Source organism: Trichomycterus rosablanca, chromosome 12 (genome assembly GCF_030014385.1).
Source record: "Trichomycterus rosablanca isolate fTriRos1 chromosome 12, fTriRos1.hap1, whole genome shotgun sequence".
Taxonomy (NCBI): domain Eukaryota; kingdom Metazoa; phylum Chordata; class Actinopteri; order Siluriformes; family Trichomycteridae; genus Trichomycterus; species Trichomycterus rosablanca.
Window position 1 is genome coordinate 27,994,498 of NC_085999.1, and position 15,530 is coordinate 28,010,027.

Here is a 15,530-nt window from a genome sequence, read left to right on the forward strand (position 1 = left end):
ATCAGACCAGACCACGTTCTTCCATTGCTCCGAGGTCCAATTCCGATCCTCACATGCCCACTGTTGGTGCTTTCGGTGGTGGACATGGGTCAGCAAGGGCACCCTGACTGGTCTGCGGCTATGCAGCCCCATACGCAACAAACTGCAATGCACTGTGTATTCTGACACCTTTCTATGAGAACCAGCATTAACTTCTTCAGCAATTTGAGCTACAGTAGCTTACTGTTGGAACGGACCACACGGGCCAGCCTTTGCTCCCCACGTGCATCGACCGCCCATGACCCTGTATTATGTATTTCTGTGTTTGTATTTTTGTATTTTGAATTGGTCTTGGCAGCTATTAGCAATAACATAAGTTTCACAAGAGTCATTTAGACTAACCGTGCGTCGAGGCAAATAAACCATTCCATTTAAACTGTCGCTGCTTTATGGCATAGCCTGTGTTATAGTGTGAATAATAATTTCACTTGTAATTTATTATTGGCCGATACGACTAAACAATGGAGGCGCAAGGTTTCTCACTGAACTGTGGTCATTACCGCTGAGTATTGTGTTCAGTTTATAGATCGCTGATTGTTATAGTTATCTTTCGTACTCCGTCAGAAAATACCGCATGGTATTTTAGTCAGAGAAAAATATTGATGAACATGGTCTGAGTTTTTGTATATTCTGTTTATCTAACACACGTATGAGCAGGGGAATGTGCAGAATGCTGCAGTTCATTGTAAGAATCGTCATTTCTACATTTACATGCTACATTCTACATCATCAGTTTGGGTGCAACAGTCGTTTACTTTTTGCTGTAGGATTGCTAGTGTAACAGACCTTTCTGTGATGTAGTGTGCTGACTACGTTTGATGTATGTGTTAACATATTGAGAGCATTTTGTCCCTTCGAAGATTTCATAATTAATGTAAAAGTATGCTTCTCTACACATGTGATCATCTCCCTGTAGTCTGTGCTACGCCAGCTCAAAAGAACAAGACAGTAAAGTATTGATAGTTGTCTATGTACAGTTTATTTCCTGTATAACCTCAGCAAACTCTAAAGACGCTCAGTTACACTAGGACTGCCTCAGTGCAAATTAATCAATAAACAAAATGCACTTTAATTCTATGAGAATGAAAAACTGTTAAATCGCTAAACACAAACCTTAAAGTTTGAATTTCACAGCAAACTGCATATTACATTTTGAGGGCTGTGAATTGGATAGTTCCTTACTCATAAACCATAAAGACTGTGGAAAGAAATTCACATTTGTAGTTGGGTTATGGGTTTGTTATTTTAAATCAAGTCTTATAATAAAGGATTTAAATAAAAGGACAAGCAACAGCTTCTTCATTCTGTCTGATACCAAATACTGTTCAAGATCAGAACACGGTTTGATCCTTTATGTGTTTGATCCTCAGAACCAAGTTTGTCCCAGTTTTGGTTTAACGTCACTATTAAACACCTTTGGGATGAACTGGAATAGCGGTTCTCACCATATACTGTGTAAAGGACAATATACTGTGTTTTTGACTGTGAATGCAGCTCCGCTGGTGTAAATCTGTACCTGTCAGCTGTTTGTAATGTAGATGTTGCATGCACACACATGAACACAGCAGCGACATGGCACCATGCGTTGGCGGCACTGGCTTCCCCTCTGTGTCAAAGCAAGTAGCATAGATTTCAGTTGCCCACACACACACATACACACACACATAGACAAACAAATACGCAACCTAGTCTCGATTTTTGTGCTCGGCGGACCACAGAGGTGAGCAAGCGTAAAGAGAAAAGGCAAACAGAGAGGGTGAGAGGGTGAGAGAGATTGGATTGGGAAATGATTTGGGATATTGAGATTGAGAAGTGATGCAGACACTAAAAAATAGGAATTCGAACACCTACTGCGGCATGCATTTTAATCCAGCAAATACACATACACTGATCAGCCATAACATTAAAACCACCTCCTTGTTTCTACACTCACTATCCACTTCATCAGCTCCACTTACCATATAGAAGCACTTGGTAGTTCTACAATTACTGACTGTAGTCCATCTGTTTCTCTGCATACTTTTTTTAGCCTGCTTTCACCCTGTTCTTCAATGGTCAGGCCCCCCACAGGACCACCACAGAGTAGGTATTATTTAGGTGGTGGATCATTCTCAGCACTGCAGTGACAATGACATGGTGGTGGTGTGTTAGTGTGTGTTGTGCTGGTATGGATCAGATACAGCAGCGCTGCTGGAGTTTTTAAATACCGTGTCCACTCACTGTCCACTCTATTAGACATTGCTACCTAGATGGTTCTACTTGTAGATGTAAAGTCAGAGACAATCGCTCATCTATTGCGGCTGTTTAAACTGATTATCTTTTAGACCTTTATCAGTGGTTACAGGACGCTGCCTACGGGGCGCTGTTGGCTGAATATTTTTAGTTGGTGGACTATTCTCAGTCCAGCAGTGACAGTGAGGTGTTTAAAAACTCCATCAGCATTGCTGTGTCTTATGCACTCATACCATACATACTCATACTGTGGTGGTCCTGTGGGGGTCCTGACCAATGAAGAATAGCATGAAAGGGGGCTAACAAAGCATGCAGAAAAACAGATGGACTACAGTCAATAATTGTAGAACTACAAAGTGCATGGCACAGCTGGGATTCAAACTCTCAACCTTTCAGTTAATAGACCAACGCCCTACCCACTAGGCTACCACTATCCCACTGTTTAGTCAGTCAAAAAAGCATATCTGAGGTGAGGCACTAATCTTCAATTAGATGGACTGGCCCGTAATTAATGTTCCACTTCATCCTAAGTGTATACTATAGGGTTAAGGTGTAGGTGGATTTTGTCAACATCAAACCGTGCCTCTAAAAGACCTCGCTTTGTGCACAGGGGCACAGTCATGACCAAACAATAAAGTGTCTTCCCTAAACTGTTGCCACAAAGTGACATCATTGATTTTATACACCTGTTATGAGGGTTCTTCAAAAAGTTTCCTCACAACTCTATTTATTAAGAATTTCAGAAACAAATGACATCACTTTTCTACAGTCATCTTCTGATGCATTTTTCAAAAATGTTTAAGGTTGAGCATGTAACCACCGATGCATAACTGCTTTCACATCATCATCACATCTTCTTTGTCTTAAAGCTTCTTTAACGTTCCAAAAAGGGGGAAATCAGATGGCACTAAATCCGGACTATAAGCTCTCTCTCAGTCTCTCAGACCCAACCAATTACTACTCCTCCCACCCACACCGTTTCCAACCAAAATATAAAAGTGCTGAAACTTTTTGAAGATCCCTCGTAGAAATACAGTAGGTGTGCCAGAAACATATAAACTCAAACAGTAATACGGATGTCCACATACTTTTGGCTGTATAGTGCATTATCTCAGATTCTCTGAGTCTTACTGTAAGCCTCAGTACAGCAACCTGGGCACCAATAAAAAGCCAATAAAAGGAAAGGCTGCTTTTATATCCCACAATGCCCCAGCACTGAGAGGAGTTCTGAAATGAACCCGAGGAACCGCAGCGCCACCATTTGTGAGCATCTCCGTTCTTTTGATTCACGTCACTGCATCACGGCCCTTGATGGATTGTGTTCATTTGCTGGTAGTGAGTTTGGATATTCAGTGCAGCCAGAACAAAAATGCTTGAGGGGACGGGCAGTTACCCAATAATGCACCTTACATGCCACCCTATTTACCAACACACACTCACTCTGCCCCTCGCCCTCTCAAACTTGCTTGCTGTTTTTCATTTATTTTCTTTCTGCCAATGATGGCATCCCATGATGGCAGCTGCAATTTTTTTGCTATTTTTAACACCTCCACTTGATCATAACAAATGGCTATCAGAGGTCCTCTGTGTCCCCACAAAAGTTTACAAGGGTTTCTGGGCAAGAAGAAAAACAGAGTCAACACCACTGCTTACAGAAAGGGGGGGGTCCGAATCATCGGGCAAATGGCACAGGAAACACCCTAGACAGGTCGCCAATCAATCACAGGGCACACACACATTCACACAATGCAATTTCTGGTAGCTTCAATTGGCCTGACTGCATGTCTGTGGACTTATTGGAGGAAACCAGATCTCCCAGATGAAACCCACATGGACACAGGGAGAACATGCAAACTCCACACAGGGAATCGAGCCCAGACCCTTTCTGCTGTATGGTGTACTGATGTGTACACCTTTAATGTGTAATTTCATGACAGCTTATGTCAAATGATACAAATTTAGCTAAAATATTGCAGTTAGCATTTACTGGATCCACTATATGGCCAAATGTATCTGGACACCCCTCGTAATAATTAAGTATAGGTGTTTCAGCCACACCCACTTTTAACACGTGCATACAATCAATCATACTAAATAAATGATATGATTCCAACTTTGTGGCAGCAATTTTACTGTGTATCTGTGCAAAAGTTCAGACTATAGGAAGCACATGGGCACTGAAACTGAACAGTTTAAACAATTTGCTGCCAGACCATACCATATAATCCAAAGATCAGTCACCTGGGCAGAGAAGCAGGCGAATTTAAGAGCAGAGATGATCAGCTTGAGTTGTTCAAGTGCCTTAAAACCGGTGTCTGTCACTTCTGGCAATTTATTGCATTTTTGAGGGGAACTGGTTTGCTTAAGACAGTGTAGAGAGATTATGTTAATCAGCTACTGGACTAACTACATGCTTGGAGGGTATGCTGTTAACATCAGTCAACTGATTGGTCAGAAGGGTTCAGAATTTATCCAACCAGCAATAAAGAATGTCTTCTCATCCTCCTAAATCCCAATCTAGCATCATTTTAATGTTGCACCATGTGCATCGTCCTTGGCCTAATACTGCACCATACCAAACAGGTTCCATCATCATGACAATAGATTTAGTGTATTGCAATGACCTCCCCAGTACCCAGATCAAAGCACTAATGGAATGCAGTACAACAAAAGATTTGCAGCATGAAGGTGCAGGTGCCATATCTACATTAAAAACATGGTCGGCACGATGGTTTGGTGGGTAGCACGGTCACCTTACAGCGATAAGGTCCTAGGTTTGATTTCTAGATGGAGCAGTCCATGTCCTTTTTGTGTGGAGTTTGTATGTTCTCCTCATGTCTGCGTGGGTTTCCTCCACATTCCAAAGACATTTAAACCCTAATGAATAAATAAATAACATAAATTATATAATAACATCAAGTCAACATCGAACAGAAGTGAGATCACAGCAGCGCTGCTGGAGTTTTTAAATACCGTGTCTACTCACTGTCAACTCTATTAGACTCTCCTACCTAGTTGGTCCACCTTGTAGATGTAAAGTCAGAGATGATCGCTCATCTATTGCTGCTGTTTGAGTTGGTCATCTTCTAGACCTTCATCAGTGGTCACAGGACGCTGCCCACGGGACACTGTTGGCTGAATATTTTTGGTTGGTGGACTATTCTCAGTCCATCAGTGACAGTGAGGTGTTTAAAAACTCCATCAGCGCTGCTGTGCCTTATCCACTTATACCAGCACAACACACACTAACACACCACCACCATGTCAGTGTCACTGCAGTGCTGAGAATGACCCACCACCCATATAAAACCTGCTCTGTAGTGGTCCTGTGAGGGTCCTGACCATTGAAGAACAGCATGAAAGGGGGCTAACAAAGCATGCAGAGAAACAGATGGACTACAGTCAGTAATTGTAGAACTACAAAGTGCTTCTATATGGTAAGTGGCGCTGATAAAATGGACAGTGAGTGTAGAAACAATGGCTATGGCTGATCGGTGGATATATTAAGGTATGTTCAAAATGCCCTCAAATATATTGATGTAAAATTATAAGTAAACATATTACACTTACTAGCTTTGCATAATGTAAGAATCCATCAATGATCCCATCAGTTGTTCATGTCTTAGAATGGCAGAAACCCCCCAACCCCCTACACCGATAGATTTGGTCCCCTACTATGTTAATTTAATGGCTACGGTCCTGGTATATGGTATATATAATCATTGATAAGAAATTAAAGTTAAATGACATTATCGAATGTTTTACATTCCCCAACTAATAATCTAAGGCACACCTGGGCATTGTACGGGCATTGTAATTGTAGAACTTCAAAGTGCTTCTATATGGTAAGTGGAGCTGATGAAATGGACAGTGAGTGTAGAAACAAGGAGGTGGTTTTAATGTTATGGCTGATTAGTGTATTTGACTTAAAGAAGAAATGTTAGTCCTTGGGTTGCCAATTGCATCAGCATTTATTCACACTGTAAGCAGGCTCCTGCTAACTTATTCAGTCAAACCGATGCGCTTCCAGCACTGCTAGTGTGAAAACAATTCATTATCATCAGTTTGGAAGTGTTAGATTTTTGAGAGCTATTCTGAGAGCTATTTATGTAACAAAGACAGAACATGGCCAATTGAGGAGCATGAAGAGCGGCTCTCTGGTAGACCAGATTTATCCTGGCATGAAGTACCGCAGCATCCAGAGAAAACCAGCTTTTTTAAAGCCAAACTGGATTAGCAAGAATATGCATGCAGAGCCAAGTCACACTTCCAGTATATTTCGGGAATATGCGTTTGTCCACTTATCGGCTTTTCAAAGCAGCCAAAAGCCAAAGCTTTATAAATAATTGGTGTCCAATTAAAAAAAGAAAAAGAAAGTGGTTACAATGACTCAATCTAAGCTTGTATGCCAAAGCCATTATGCAGGGACAATGTGTTGAGTGTAAGTCATTAAGGTACTAATAATTATGCAAATGCAAATACTAAAACGGCCTCCACTACTGGGAATGTTGTCCACAAGATTTTGGAGTGTGTCTGTGGACATTTGTGGCCATATAGTCAACACAGCGTTTGAAAGATTTGTTTCAGTGTATGACTCCTCCACACCAGACTAGTCAAACTAGATCTTTATTGACATATTTTTATCTTTATGGCATATACTTTATATATTTTGTTTTATACACTCAATAGCAAAAAATAAGGCTGAAACATCTGAACTCAGTACTTTCTTTAATTTCTATAAAATGTTTTTCCACCATACACTGATCAGCCATAACATTAAAACTACCTACTGGACTGTAGTCCATCTGTTTCTCTGCATGCTTTTTTAGCCTGCTTTCACCCTGTTCTTCAATGGTCAGGACTCTCCCAGGACCACTACAGAGTAGGTATCAGCACTGCAGTGACACTGACATGGTGGTGGTGTGTTAGTGTGTGTTGTGCTGGTATGAGTGGATAAGACACAGCAGTGTCACTGTCACTGCTGGACTGAGAATAGTCCACCAACCAAAAACATCCAGCCAACAGCGTCCCGTAGACAGCGTCCTGTGACCACTGATGAAGGTCTAGAAACTGACCAACTCAAACAGCAGCAATAGATGAGCGATCGTCTCTGACTTTACATCTACAAGGTGGACCAACTAGGTAGGAGTGTCTAATAGAGTGGACAGTGAGTGGACACGGTATTTAAAAACTCCAGCAGCGCTGCTGTGTCTGATCCACTCATACCAGCACATCACACACTAACACACCACCACCATGTCATTGTCACTGCAGTGCTGAGAATGATCCAACACCTAAATAATACCTGCTCTGTGGTGGTCCTGCCGGGGTCCTGACCATTGAAGAACAGGGTGAAACTACAGGGTGGACTACAGTCAGTAATTGTAGAACTACAAAGTGCTTCTATATGGTAAGTGGAGCTGATAAAATGGACAGTGAGTGTAGAAACAAGGAGGTGGTTTTAATGTTATGGCTAATCAGTGTATTTTTAACAGTAATAACAATTACATATTAACCAGCGTAACATAAAAGTGTTTTTTATTGGGTGGCTCGATGGGTAGCACTGTCGCCTCACAGCAAGAAGGTCCTGGGTTCGATTCCCAGTTTGAGCAGAGTGGGTCCTTTTTGTTTGGAGTTTGTATGTTCTCCCAGTGTCTGTGTCAGGCTCCGGTTTCCTCTCATCCCACAGTCCAAAGACATTAAAACCCTTATAAATAATTAAATAAATAATATAATTTATATAATTACCTCAAGTCAACATGGACCAAATTATTAAAACCTCAAAAAATTGAGATCCTACCCAGTATCAGTGTGGTATTTTCAATAAGGTGGTCAGTAAGGGTATATGGCAAGGTCGTAATCACAATATATATTCTGATCACAGCCAATCGCACATATCAAGCTGAGCGTGCAGAAAATTCACTCACAAAAAGCCAGTGTTAGTCTCACCAGATCAAATATTAAGCAGGTTCAAGGACTCAATCTTGCATATCCGCTTTTCCAGACTCATCTGTTTTAAATCGATCAGCTTCAGTCCTAAACAATACCTCAGCTAAATAAACCATGTTTTTGCAATTACTAAGTATCTAATTTCAGACGGGAAAACCGGACCTGTATTTAAATGTAATTCATCTAAAAGACCTTTCAGGCCACATTTACATTTAATCAACACCCCCAAACGCAGGTCTTTACCCACGGGCGCGTATTCGGACGGTGATTTGGATCGGCGCTCGCACCATCTGACATAATTAACATCTTGTGGCCGAGAGAGGTGTTAATGGAATTTGTTGGCACAATTTCCCCCGCCATCGATTTCCGTGTGCGTGTGTACGAGCACACGGGATTCTCAGAGGAAGCTTATCGGTCTGAACTCGCCTGCCTGGGCGAACGGAGGCTTGTGTTTTCTGTAATTATAGTAAACAAGCGTCTCACTAATGGATGAGAATGACTGGTTCCAAAAGCCAGGAGACACCAGGACTCTCATGAGGGATTAAGTAGGGAGAGAAAATGGGAGAATTCTGTGTTTTGAATGGAGGGAAACTAAATCAAATTAGATGTGGAATGCACAGGGGTGGGCAGGATTTCTAAAATGTATTAAAAATGCACAATAAAGCATTGTAAATCTGTGTGGATGGTTTTAAAGAAGGTCGATGTGCAGTTTGTATCTAAAGCATAACACGTACCTTGCATAAACACTGACCCGCATGCAATTCAGGTGCAGAGTAAGTAAATGTGCCACATTTACCTGATCACATGATAGCTCTATGCTATTGTAACACCAGAAACAAATGTTTAAAATATGACAGCTTATAAAAACAAAAATATGTGGACAACACCCCTGTGGGGCTAAAACAGCCTTTACTCTTAAGAGGTACAGAAATAGAGGAACCAAAAGAAGCCTTCTACAATTACTGACTGTCCATCTGTTTCTCTACATACTTTTTAGCCTGCTTTCACCCTGTTCTTCAATGGTCAGGATCACCACAGAGCAGGTATTATTTAGGTGGTGGATCATTCTCAGCACTGCAGTGACACTGACATGGTGGTGGTGTGTTAGTGTGTGTTGTGCTGGTATGAGTGGATAAGACACAGCAGCCTTGATGGAGTTTTTAAACACCTCACTGTCACTGCTGGACTGAGAATAGTCCACCAACCAAAAATATCCAGCCAACAACGCCCCGTGGGCAGCGTCCTGTGACCACTGATGAAGGTCTAGAAGATGACCAACTCAAACAGCAGCAACAGATGAGCGACCGTCTCTGACTTTGGACCAACTAGGTAGGAGTGTCTAATAGAGTGGACAGTGAGTGGACACGGTATTTAAAACACAGCAGTGCTGCTGTGTCTGATTCACTCATACCAGCACAACACACACTAACACACCACCACCATGCCATTGTCACTGCAGTATGAAAGTGGGGTAACAAAGCATGCAGAGAAACAGATGGACTACAGTCAGTAATTGTAGAACTACAAAGTGCTTCTATATGGTAAGTGAAGCTGATAAAATGGACAGTGAGTGTAGAAACAAGGAGGTGGTTTTAATGTTATGGCTGATCGGTGTATATTCATTGATTATTTTAGAAGCTACACCTACCATACAAAGGAAATTAAGGTAATCAAAAATGCCAACAACACTACTGCACCGGCTGCACTTATACAAGTACAACATACTACCATGACATGTGACCGGGTTAGTGTGTAGCTTGTGAGTGTAGCTTATAAAATAACAAATGAATGTACATAGCTAATAAAGTTCAGTGGGGACAAATATATACAATTTAAAGATAAATGTTGTGACTATGGCAGCATGATGGCTTAGTGGGTAGCACTGTTACCTCATTCGATTCCCAGGTGGAGTGGTCTGGGTCCTTTCTGTGTGGAGTTTGCATGTTCTCCCCGTGTCTGTGTGGTTGCCTCTGGGGGCTCTGATTTCCTACCGCAGTCTAAAGACATGCAGTCAGGTTAATAGAGATAATAAAGTCCCCCAAGGTGTGTGTGTGTGAGTGTGTGTTTGCCTTGTGATGGACTGGCAACCTGTCCGGGGTGTTTCTAGCCTTTCGCCCATTGAATTAGACCTTGAGTAGAATAAAGTGGTGGTAAGACAATAATTGAATGAAAGAATACTGTGATTACAAGGAACTAGACAGTGGAACAAAATTGCACCATGACTGACTGCAACTTTTTAACCTAATAGTAGTAGTAGTAGTCAATCCACTCTAAATTACAGAGACAATAACTGCATTACATTTTTAGCCTCAAATATGTACAAAAAACCGGATTTAATTATTCACTCAATAATGATTTTCTGTTTAATTAAACTACAATACTGTTTTATAAGTTCATTAAGGACCAACACTTTTCCTTTTACACCTTTTTTGAGTAATTGATTGAGGACTATGGGACGACATCTGGCCTGATTCCTCCTAACCAAGCAGCTTAGGAGGAAAAAATCATGTGAAGCATGTGCAGTCACCAGCAGTTCCAAGTCCTGGAGTTTTTCCAAAAAAAAAAAAGTGACAGCAATTAAAAAGTCATTCGCCTTCCACGTAGGCAGGATTTATTCACACTGCAGTCAATCATTCTTTCGTTCATATCCCGGAGTGCTGTTGACTAGTGAGTAATGTGAATTTGATGTCGGAGTGCAGTTGTTGTTTTATTTTGCTTTGCATACTGGATCTAATTTCATGATTTAAGACATTAGCGTTTTAATTTGTGCGTTCACACCAATTTTACTATTAGATTTAGATTTTGTTTGCTGAATGCGTTCCTAGCACCTCAGAATAAGTTAAATAATAGAACTTTTTCTCTCCGGATTAATGAATTTTATTTACGAACAATAATTTTGCATTGTTTAACTGCTAGGCAGTTATAGCCTAGTGGTTACGATACTGGACTAGTAACCAAAAGGTCGCTGGTTTAAGTTCCACCACTGTTGGGCCCTTAGGCTCTTAACCCTCAATTGCTCAGACTGTATACTGTCACACTACTGTAAGTCACTTTGGATAAAAGCATCTGCTAAATGCCAAAAATGTTAATGTGTTCTGTTGCAATGCTTCTGATTTAAAACAATCAATAAAAGGAACTTAAGTCCCGAAACTGAAACTGAAAAATAAAAAAGTGCTTTAGTTCTATTCCTTCACCCTTATTTTTTCCAATGCACTTTAAATAGTCAACCAATGGAATGTCCTAAGATTTAACTACACAAAAAAACTCAACAAACATCAATTAATAAAACTGTTGACCCCAAAAAATCATATAAAGTAGACACAAGTCAGCCACAAACAGCAGCGGTAAAACACGCTAGCACACCAGAGCTGGGATTTCGAATACATCGAATTGAATCTCAGCTCTGCCATCCGGCTACATTAACGATTGGCTGTTGTTCACAGGGTGGGATGAGCAGGACCGGGGGGTTCCTCATAACTGGTGCAATTACGACCTCTGCTGGCTGATTGATGGTGCCTGTACAGAGTTAGGGAATAATGCTGATCAGGGTGTGGCTCTCTGTGCACAAAGCTGATCGGCATATGAACGGGCCTCGTGCAGGTGAAAAGATGCAGTCAGCTACTGCGCACGTGTCGGAGGGGGCGTGTGACAGTCTCGCTCTCCTCAATCAGGGCGGGGGTCAGCACCAGTAGAGATTGTTTAGTAGATTGTTCTAATTGAGTAAAAATTGGATGTGTTAAAATCGATACAAAAAGGGACAAAATGCATTTTTTTTTTTTAAGTGTCAAAAGATTCATGGATTCATTGATATCAGCAGACATGAAGGCTTATACGTTTATTTATTTATTAGGATTTATTAGTATTTTAGCGTCATGTCTTACACACTTTGGTTACATTCATGACAGGAATGGTAGTTACTGGTAACACAAGGTTCATCAGTTCACACAAGATTATATCGAACACAGTCATGGACAATTTTATATCTTCAATTCACCTCACTTGCATGTCTTTGGATTGTAGGAGGACCCACACAGACATGGGGAGAACATGCAACTCCACACAGAAAGGACCCGGACCCCCCCACCTAGGGATCGAACCCAGGACCTTCTTGCTGTGAGGTGACAGTGCTACCCACTTAGCCAGTACTGCAGTACAGTACTACAGTGGGACAGTGGTTGCCTAGTGGGTAGGGTTTTGAAAGGTTGAGAGTTCGAATCCCAGCTCTGCCATGCAGCCACTGTTGGGCTCTTGAGCAAGCCCTTAACCCTCTCGGCTCCAGGGGCACCGTACAATGGCTGACCCTGTGCTCTGACCCCAGCTTTCAAACAAGCTGCGATATGCAAAGAAAGAATTTCGTTGTACTGTCTACCTGTATATGTATATATGACAAATAAAGGCGTTCTATTGTACGTATTCTATACAGGTTTGAAACAAATGCATCAATAGAATAATGGACTTTGATGGCAGAAGACATGAAGGCTACAGAAGATCCACCGTGGCTCAAGTTACAGATCATTTTAATGACCGTGACAACACGCAGCACATCCAACCATCCTTGTATACAGCTGTCTATCTGCAGGCCAGTCAGAGTACCCATGCTGACTCTTGTCCACCTTTAAAAGCACCTACGATGGACAAGCAGGCACATAAAGCCAGGCGGCTTCTCCTTTCTCATTTTCGTGCATAATTGTTCCTCTCGCAGCAGTCAGATGTTTTTATTTCTTGTACTTCCTGTTGCCCCCACCCTGCACCGCTTTCCCAGACCTTGTTCTGACAACAGCTGCGGGTTATTTACACGGCCAGGGGGAGGGTCGAAACAGCACAGATAGTTCATGAAGGGCTGATTCAGAGGTGGAGTGGGAAATAGAAATAGAAAAAATAGTTCTCATTCAGTTGATCTGCTAACCACATACAAATACAGCTGGAGAAGGTGTTTACAGAGTGTCAGGAGTTAAGCAAGCGGTTTTCTGTCTTTCTTTAGTGAGGGGATAGAAAAAAACGATACTTCCTTATGCTACAAGCTGTCTAAGAATACATTTCCTGTGCAAGAGGATACAGAGTACGTACTGGGACGACTCGTTGCACGACTGGTCAGGGAAAGTTGGTAAGTTGGACATTTTTTACTAAACATACGGTAAATCTAATGTACGTGTTTATTATTTTAAAATTCGAGTTAGCATTTTTCACTCATAACTTGTTAGAAAATAAATGTAGGACTGTGATGTTTTTGTTCCCACTCAGTGAATATACAACTGATATCACAGCTTATCCTGTCATAATCTCCAAGTCATTTCTCTGAGGATTACATTACAAGCGTCAACACAAACAACGAACGCCTTGAGCTTTTGAGGCATGGACGTAAAATGCAAATTTCTTGGGGAACTGAAAGTCAAGGGAGAGATTCTGCATGATGGTATGCAAAACGTGCAAGCTGACTAGTATTTCAAGGTTGATGGATGCCAAACATCCATTTTGCACACAACTCCCAACAGTTGGAACTAACATGCCTAAACGTGTGTTAATTAAAACAGTAAAGTGTGTAAAAGTGTGTTAATTAAATAATCAAAACATTTAGGTGATGGACAAAATAATTACAAAAGCACCACAAACTCTGAATTAACAATAGAAATAATAAGAGCTTTACATGGAAGGTAAAGAACTCGGACAAGTTAGCATTATGGCATATGAGATTTCAAAGCAACATGAGCCTGAACTGTAGATTTATCAGCCTTAAAAAAATAATTATTTAATGATTTATATTATTATATTTAATATTAATTATTTAATGATTGAATGATCGGCACGATGGCTAAGTGGGTAGCACTGTCGTCTCACAGCAAGAAGGGCCTGGGTTAGATCCCCAGGTGGTGCGATCCGGGTCCTTTCTGTGTGGAGTTTGCATGTTCTCCCCGTGTCTGCGTGGGTTTCCTCCGGGAGCTCCGGTTTCCTCCAACAGTCCAAAAACATGCAGTCAGGTTGAATTCACTGAATTGCCCTACAGGTGAATGGGTGTGTGTATGAGTGTGTGTGTGTGCACTACGATGGACTGGCACCCTGTCCAGGGTGTTACTGTGTGCCTTGTGCCCATTGAAAAGCTGGGATAGGCTCCAGCACCCATGCGACCCTGATTGGATAAGCGGTTAAGAAAGTGAGTGAGTGAGTGATTGATTCAATGATGGGACAGTGGTAGTCTAGTATGGGACAGTGGTAGCATAGTGGGTAGAGCTTTAGGCTACTTAAGGCCCTTATCCCTCCTGCACCAGGGGCGCCGTTCAATTGCTGACCCTGCGCTCTGACCCCAGAATTTCGTTTTTTTCCATTTTCTCCCGATCTTTAGCGCGTCCAATTTTTACCCAATTGTGTTATGCCTCCTCTCTACTCCTGATTGAGGAGAGCAAACTGAGCCAAAACATTAGGACCACCCACCTAATATGCTTTCAAAATAGCTCTGACCACCAAGACAATCCGCAGGACTCTGAGGTATCTGGTTCCAGGACATAAGCAGCACGTCCTTCAACTTCTGGATCATCCTACAATGCATCCTAGAAAAACGCAAGACAACAAGATTTGTTAGACCAGTCGACCTTCTATTGCTTAAATGTCCAGTGCTGGTGCCTGTGTGGCTATTCAAGGTGTTTAAAATAGTGCACAGAAGTAGTCATAGGCACAATGAGTGGCCTGCATCTACGTAGCCCCATACACAGAGAAGTGCTATGCATCTGACAGTGACATTTTCATCTGCCTTATGAACTTCATGTAATGGTACAGTGGTAGCCTAGTGGGTAGAGCTTTGGGCTATCAATTGGAAGATTTACGGTTCAAATCCATGTTCTGCTATGCAGCCACTGTTGGGCCTTTGAGCAAGGCCCTTAACACTGTCTGCTCCAAGGGCGCCTTACAATGGCTAACCCTGTGCTCTGACCCCAGCTTCCAAACAATCTGGGATATGCAGAAAAAAGCATGTCATCATACCGTACACTTGGATGACAAAGGCTTTATTCATTGATTTATTCATAATGCCAACCCAAAACCCCATGGGTCCATGTCACATGACGGATACAGTTCTCCATACAGATTTGGACACTGCCCGAAGTAAATCCGAGCCTAAGTCACCTGCTAATTCCTCTGTTTATTAATAAATGCCTGCATACTGACTCCATTGTGAAGTGAAGTGAATATGCTGCTGGCATACTTCAACAGGAAATGGGTAAGATAGATCTAAAGGCCAGTGACTGAAAGAAAATAAGGCTGCAGTGAGTGTGATAAGGCACTGAGTCAGTCTGCCCACCCCAGATTTCTCTTCTTCCCGA

General features: G+C 41.8%; 1 protein-coding gene across 1 annotated transcript in view; it reads left to right on the plus strand.

Annotated features, from left to right (window-relative positions):
- gypc (glycophorin C (Gerbich blood group)) overlaps positions 1–15,530 on the plus strand; it is a 78,606-nt gene that overhangs the window by 13,843 nt on the left and 49,233 nt on the right. The window contains exon 3 of the mRNA XM_063005550.1: positions 13,202–13,324. Within this exon, the coding sequence (XP_062861620.1) occupies positions 13,202–13,324 (123 nt within the window). The remainder of the gene's footprint in view (positions 1–13,201; positions 13,325–15,530) is intronic.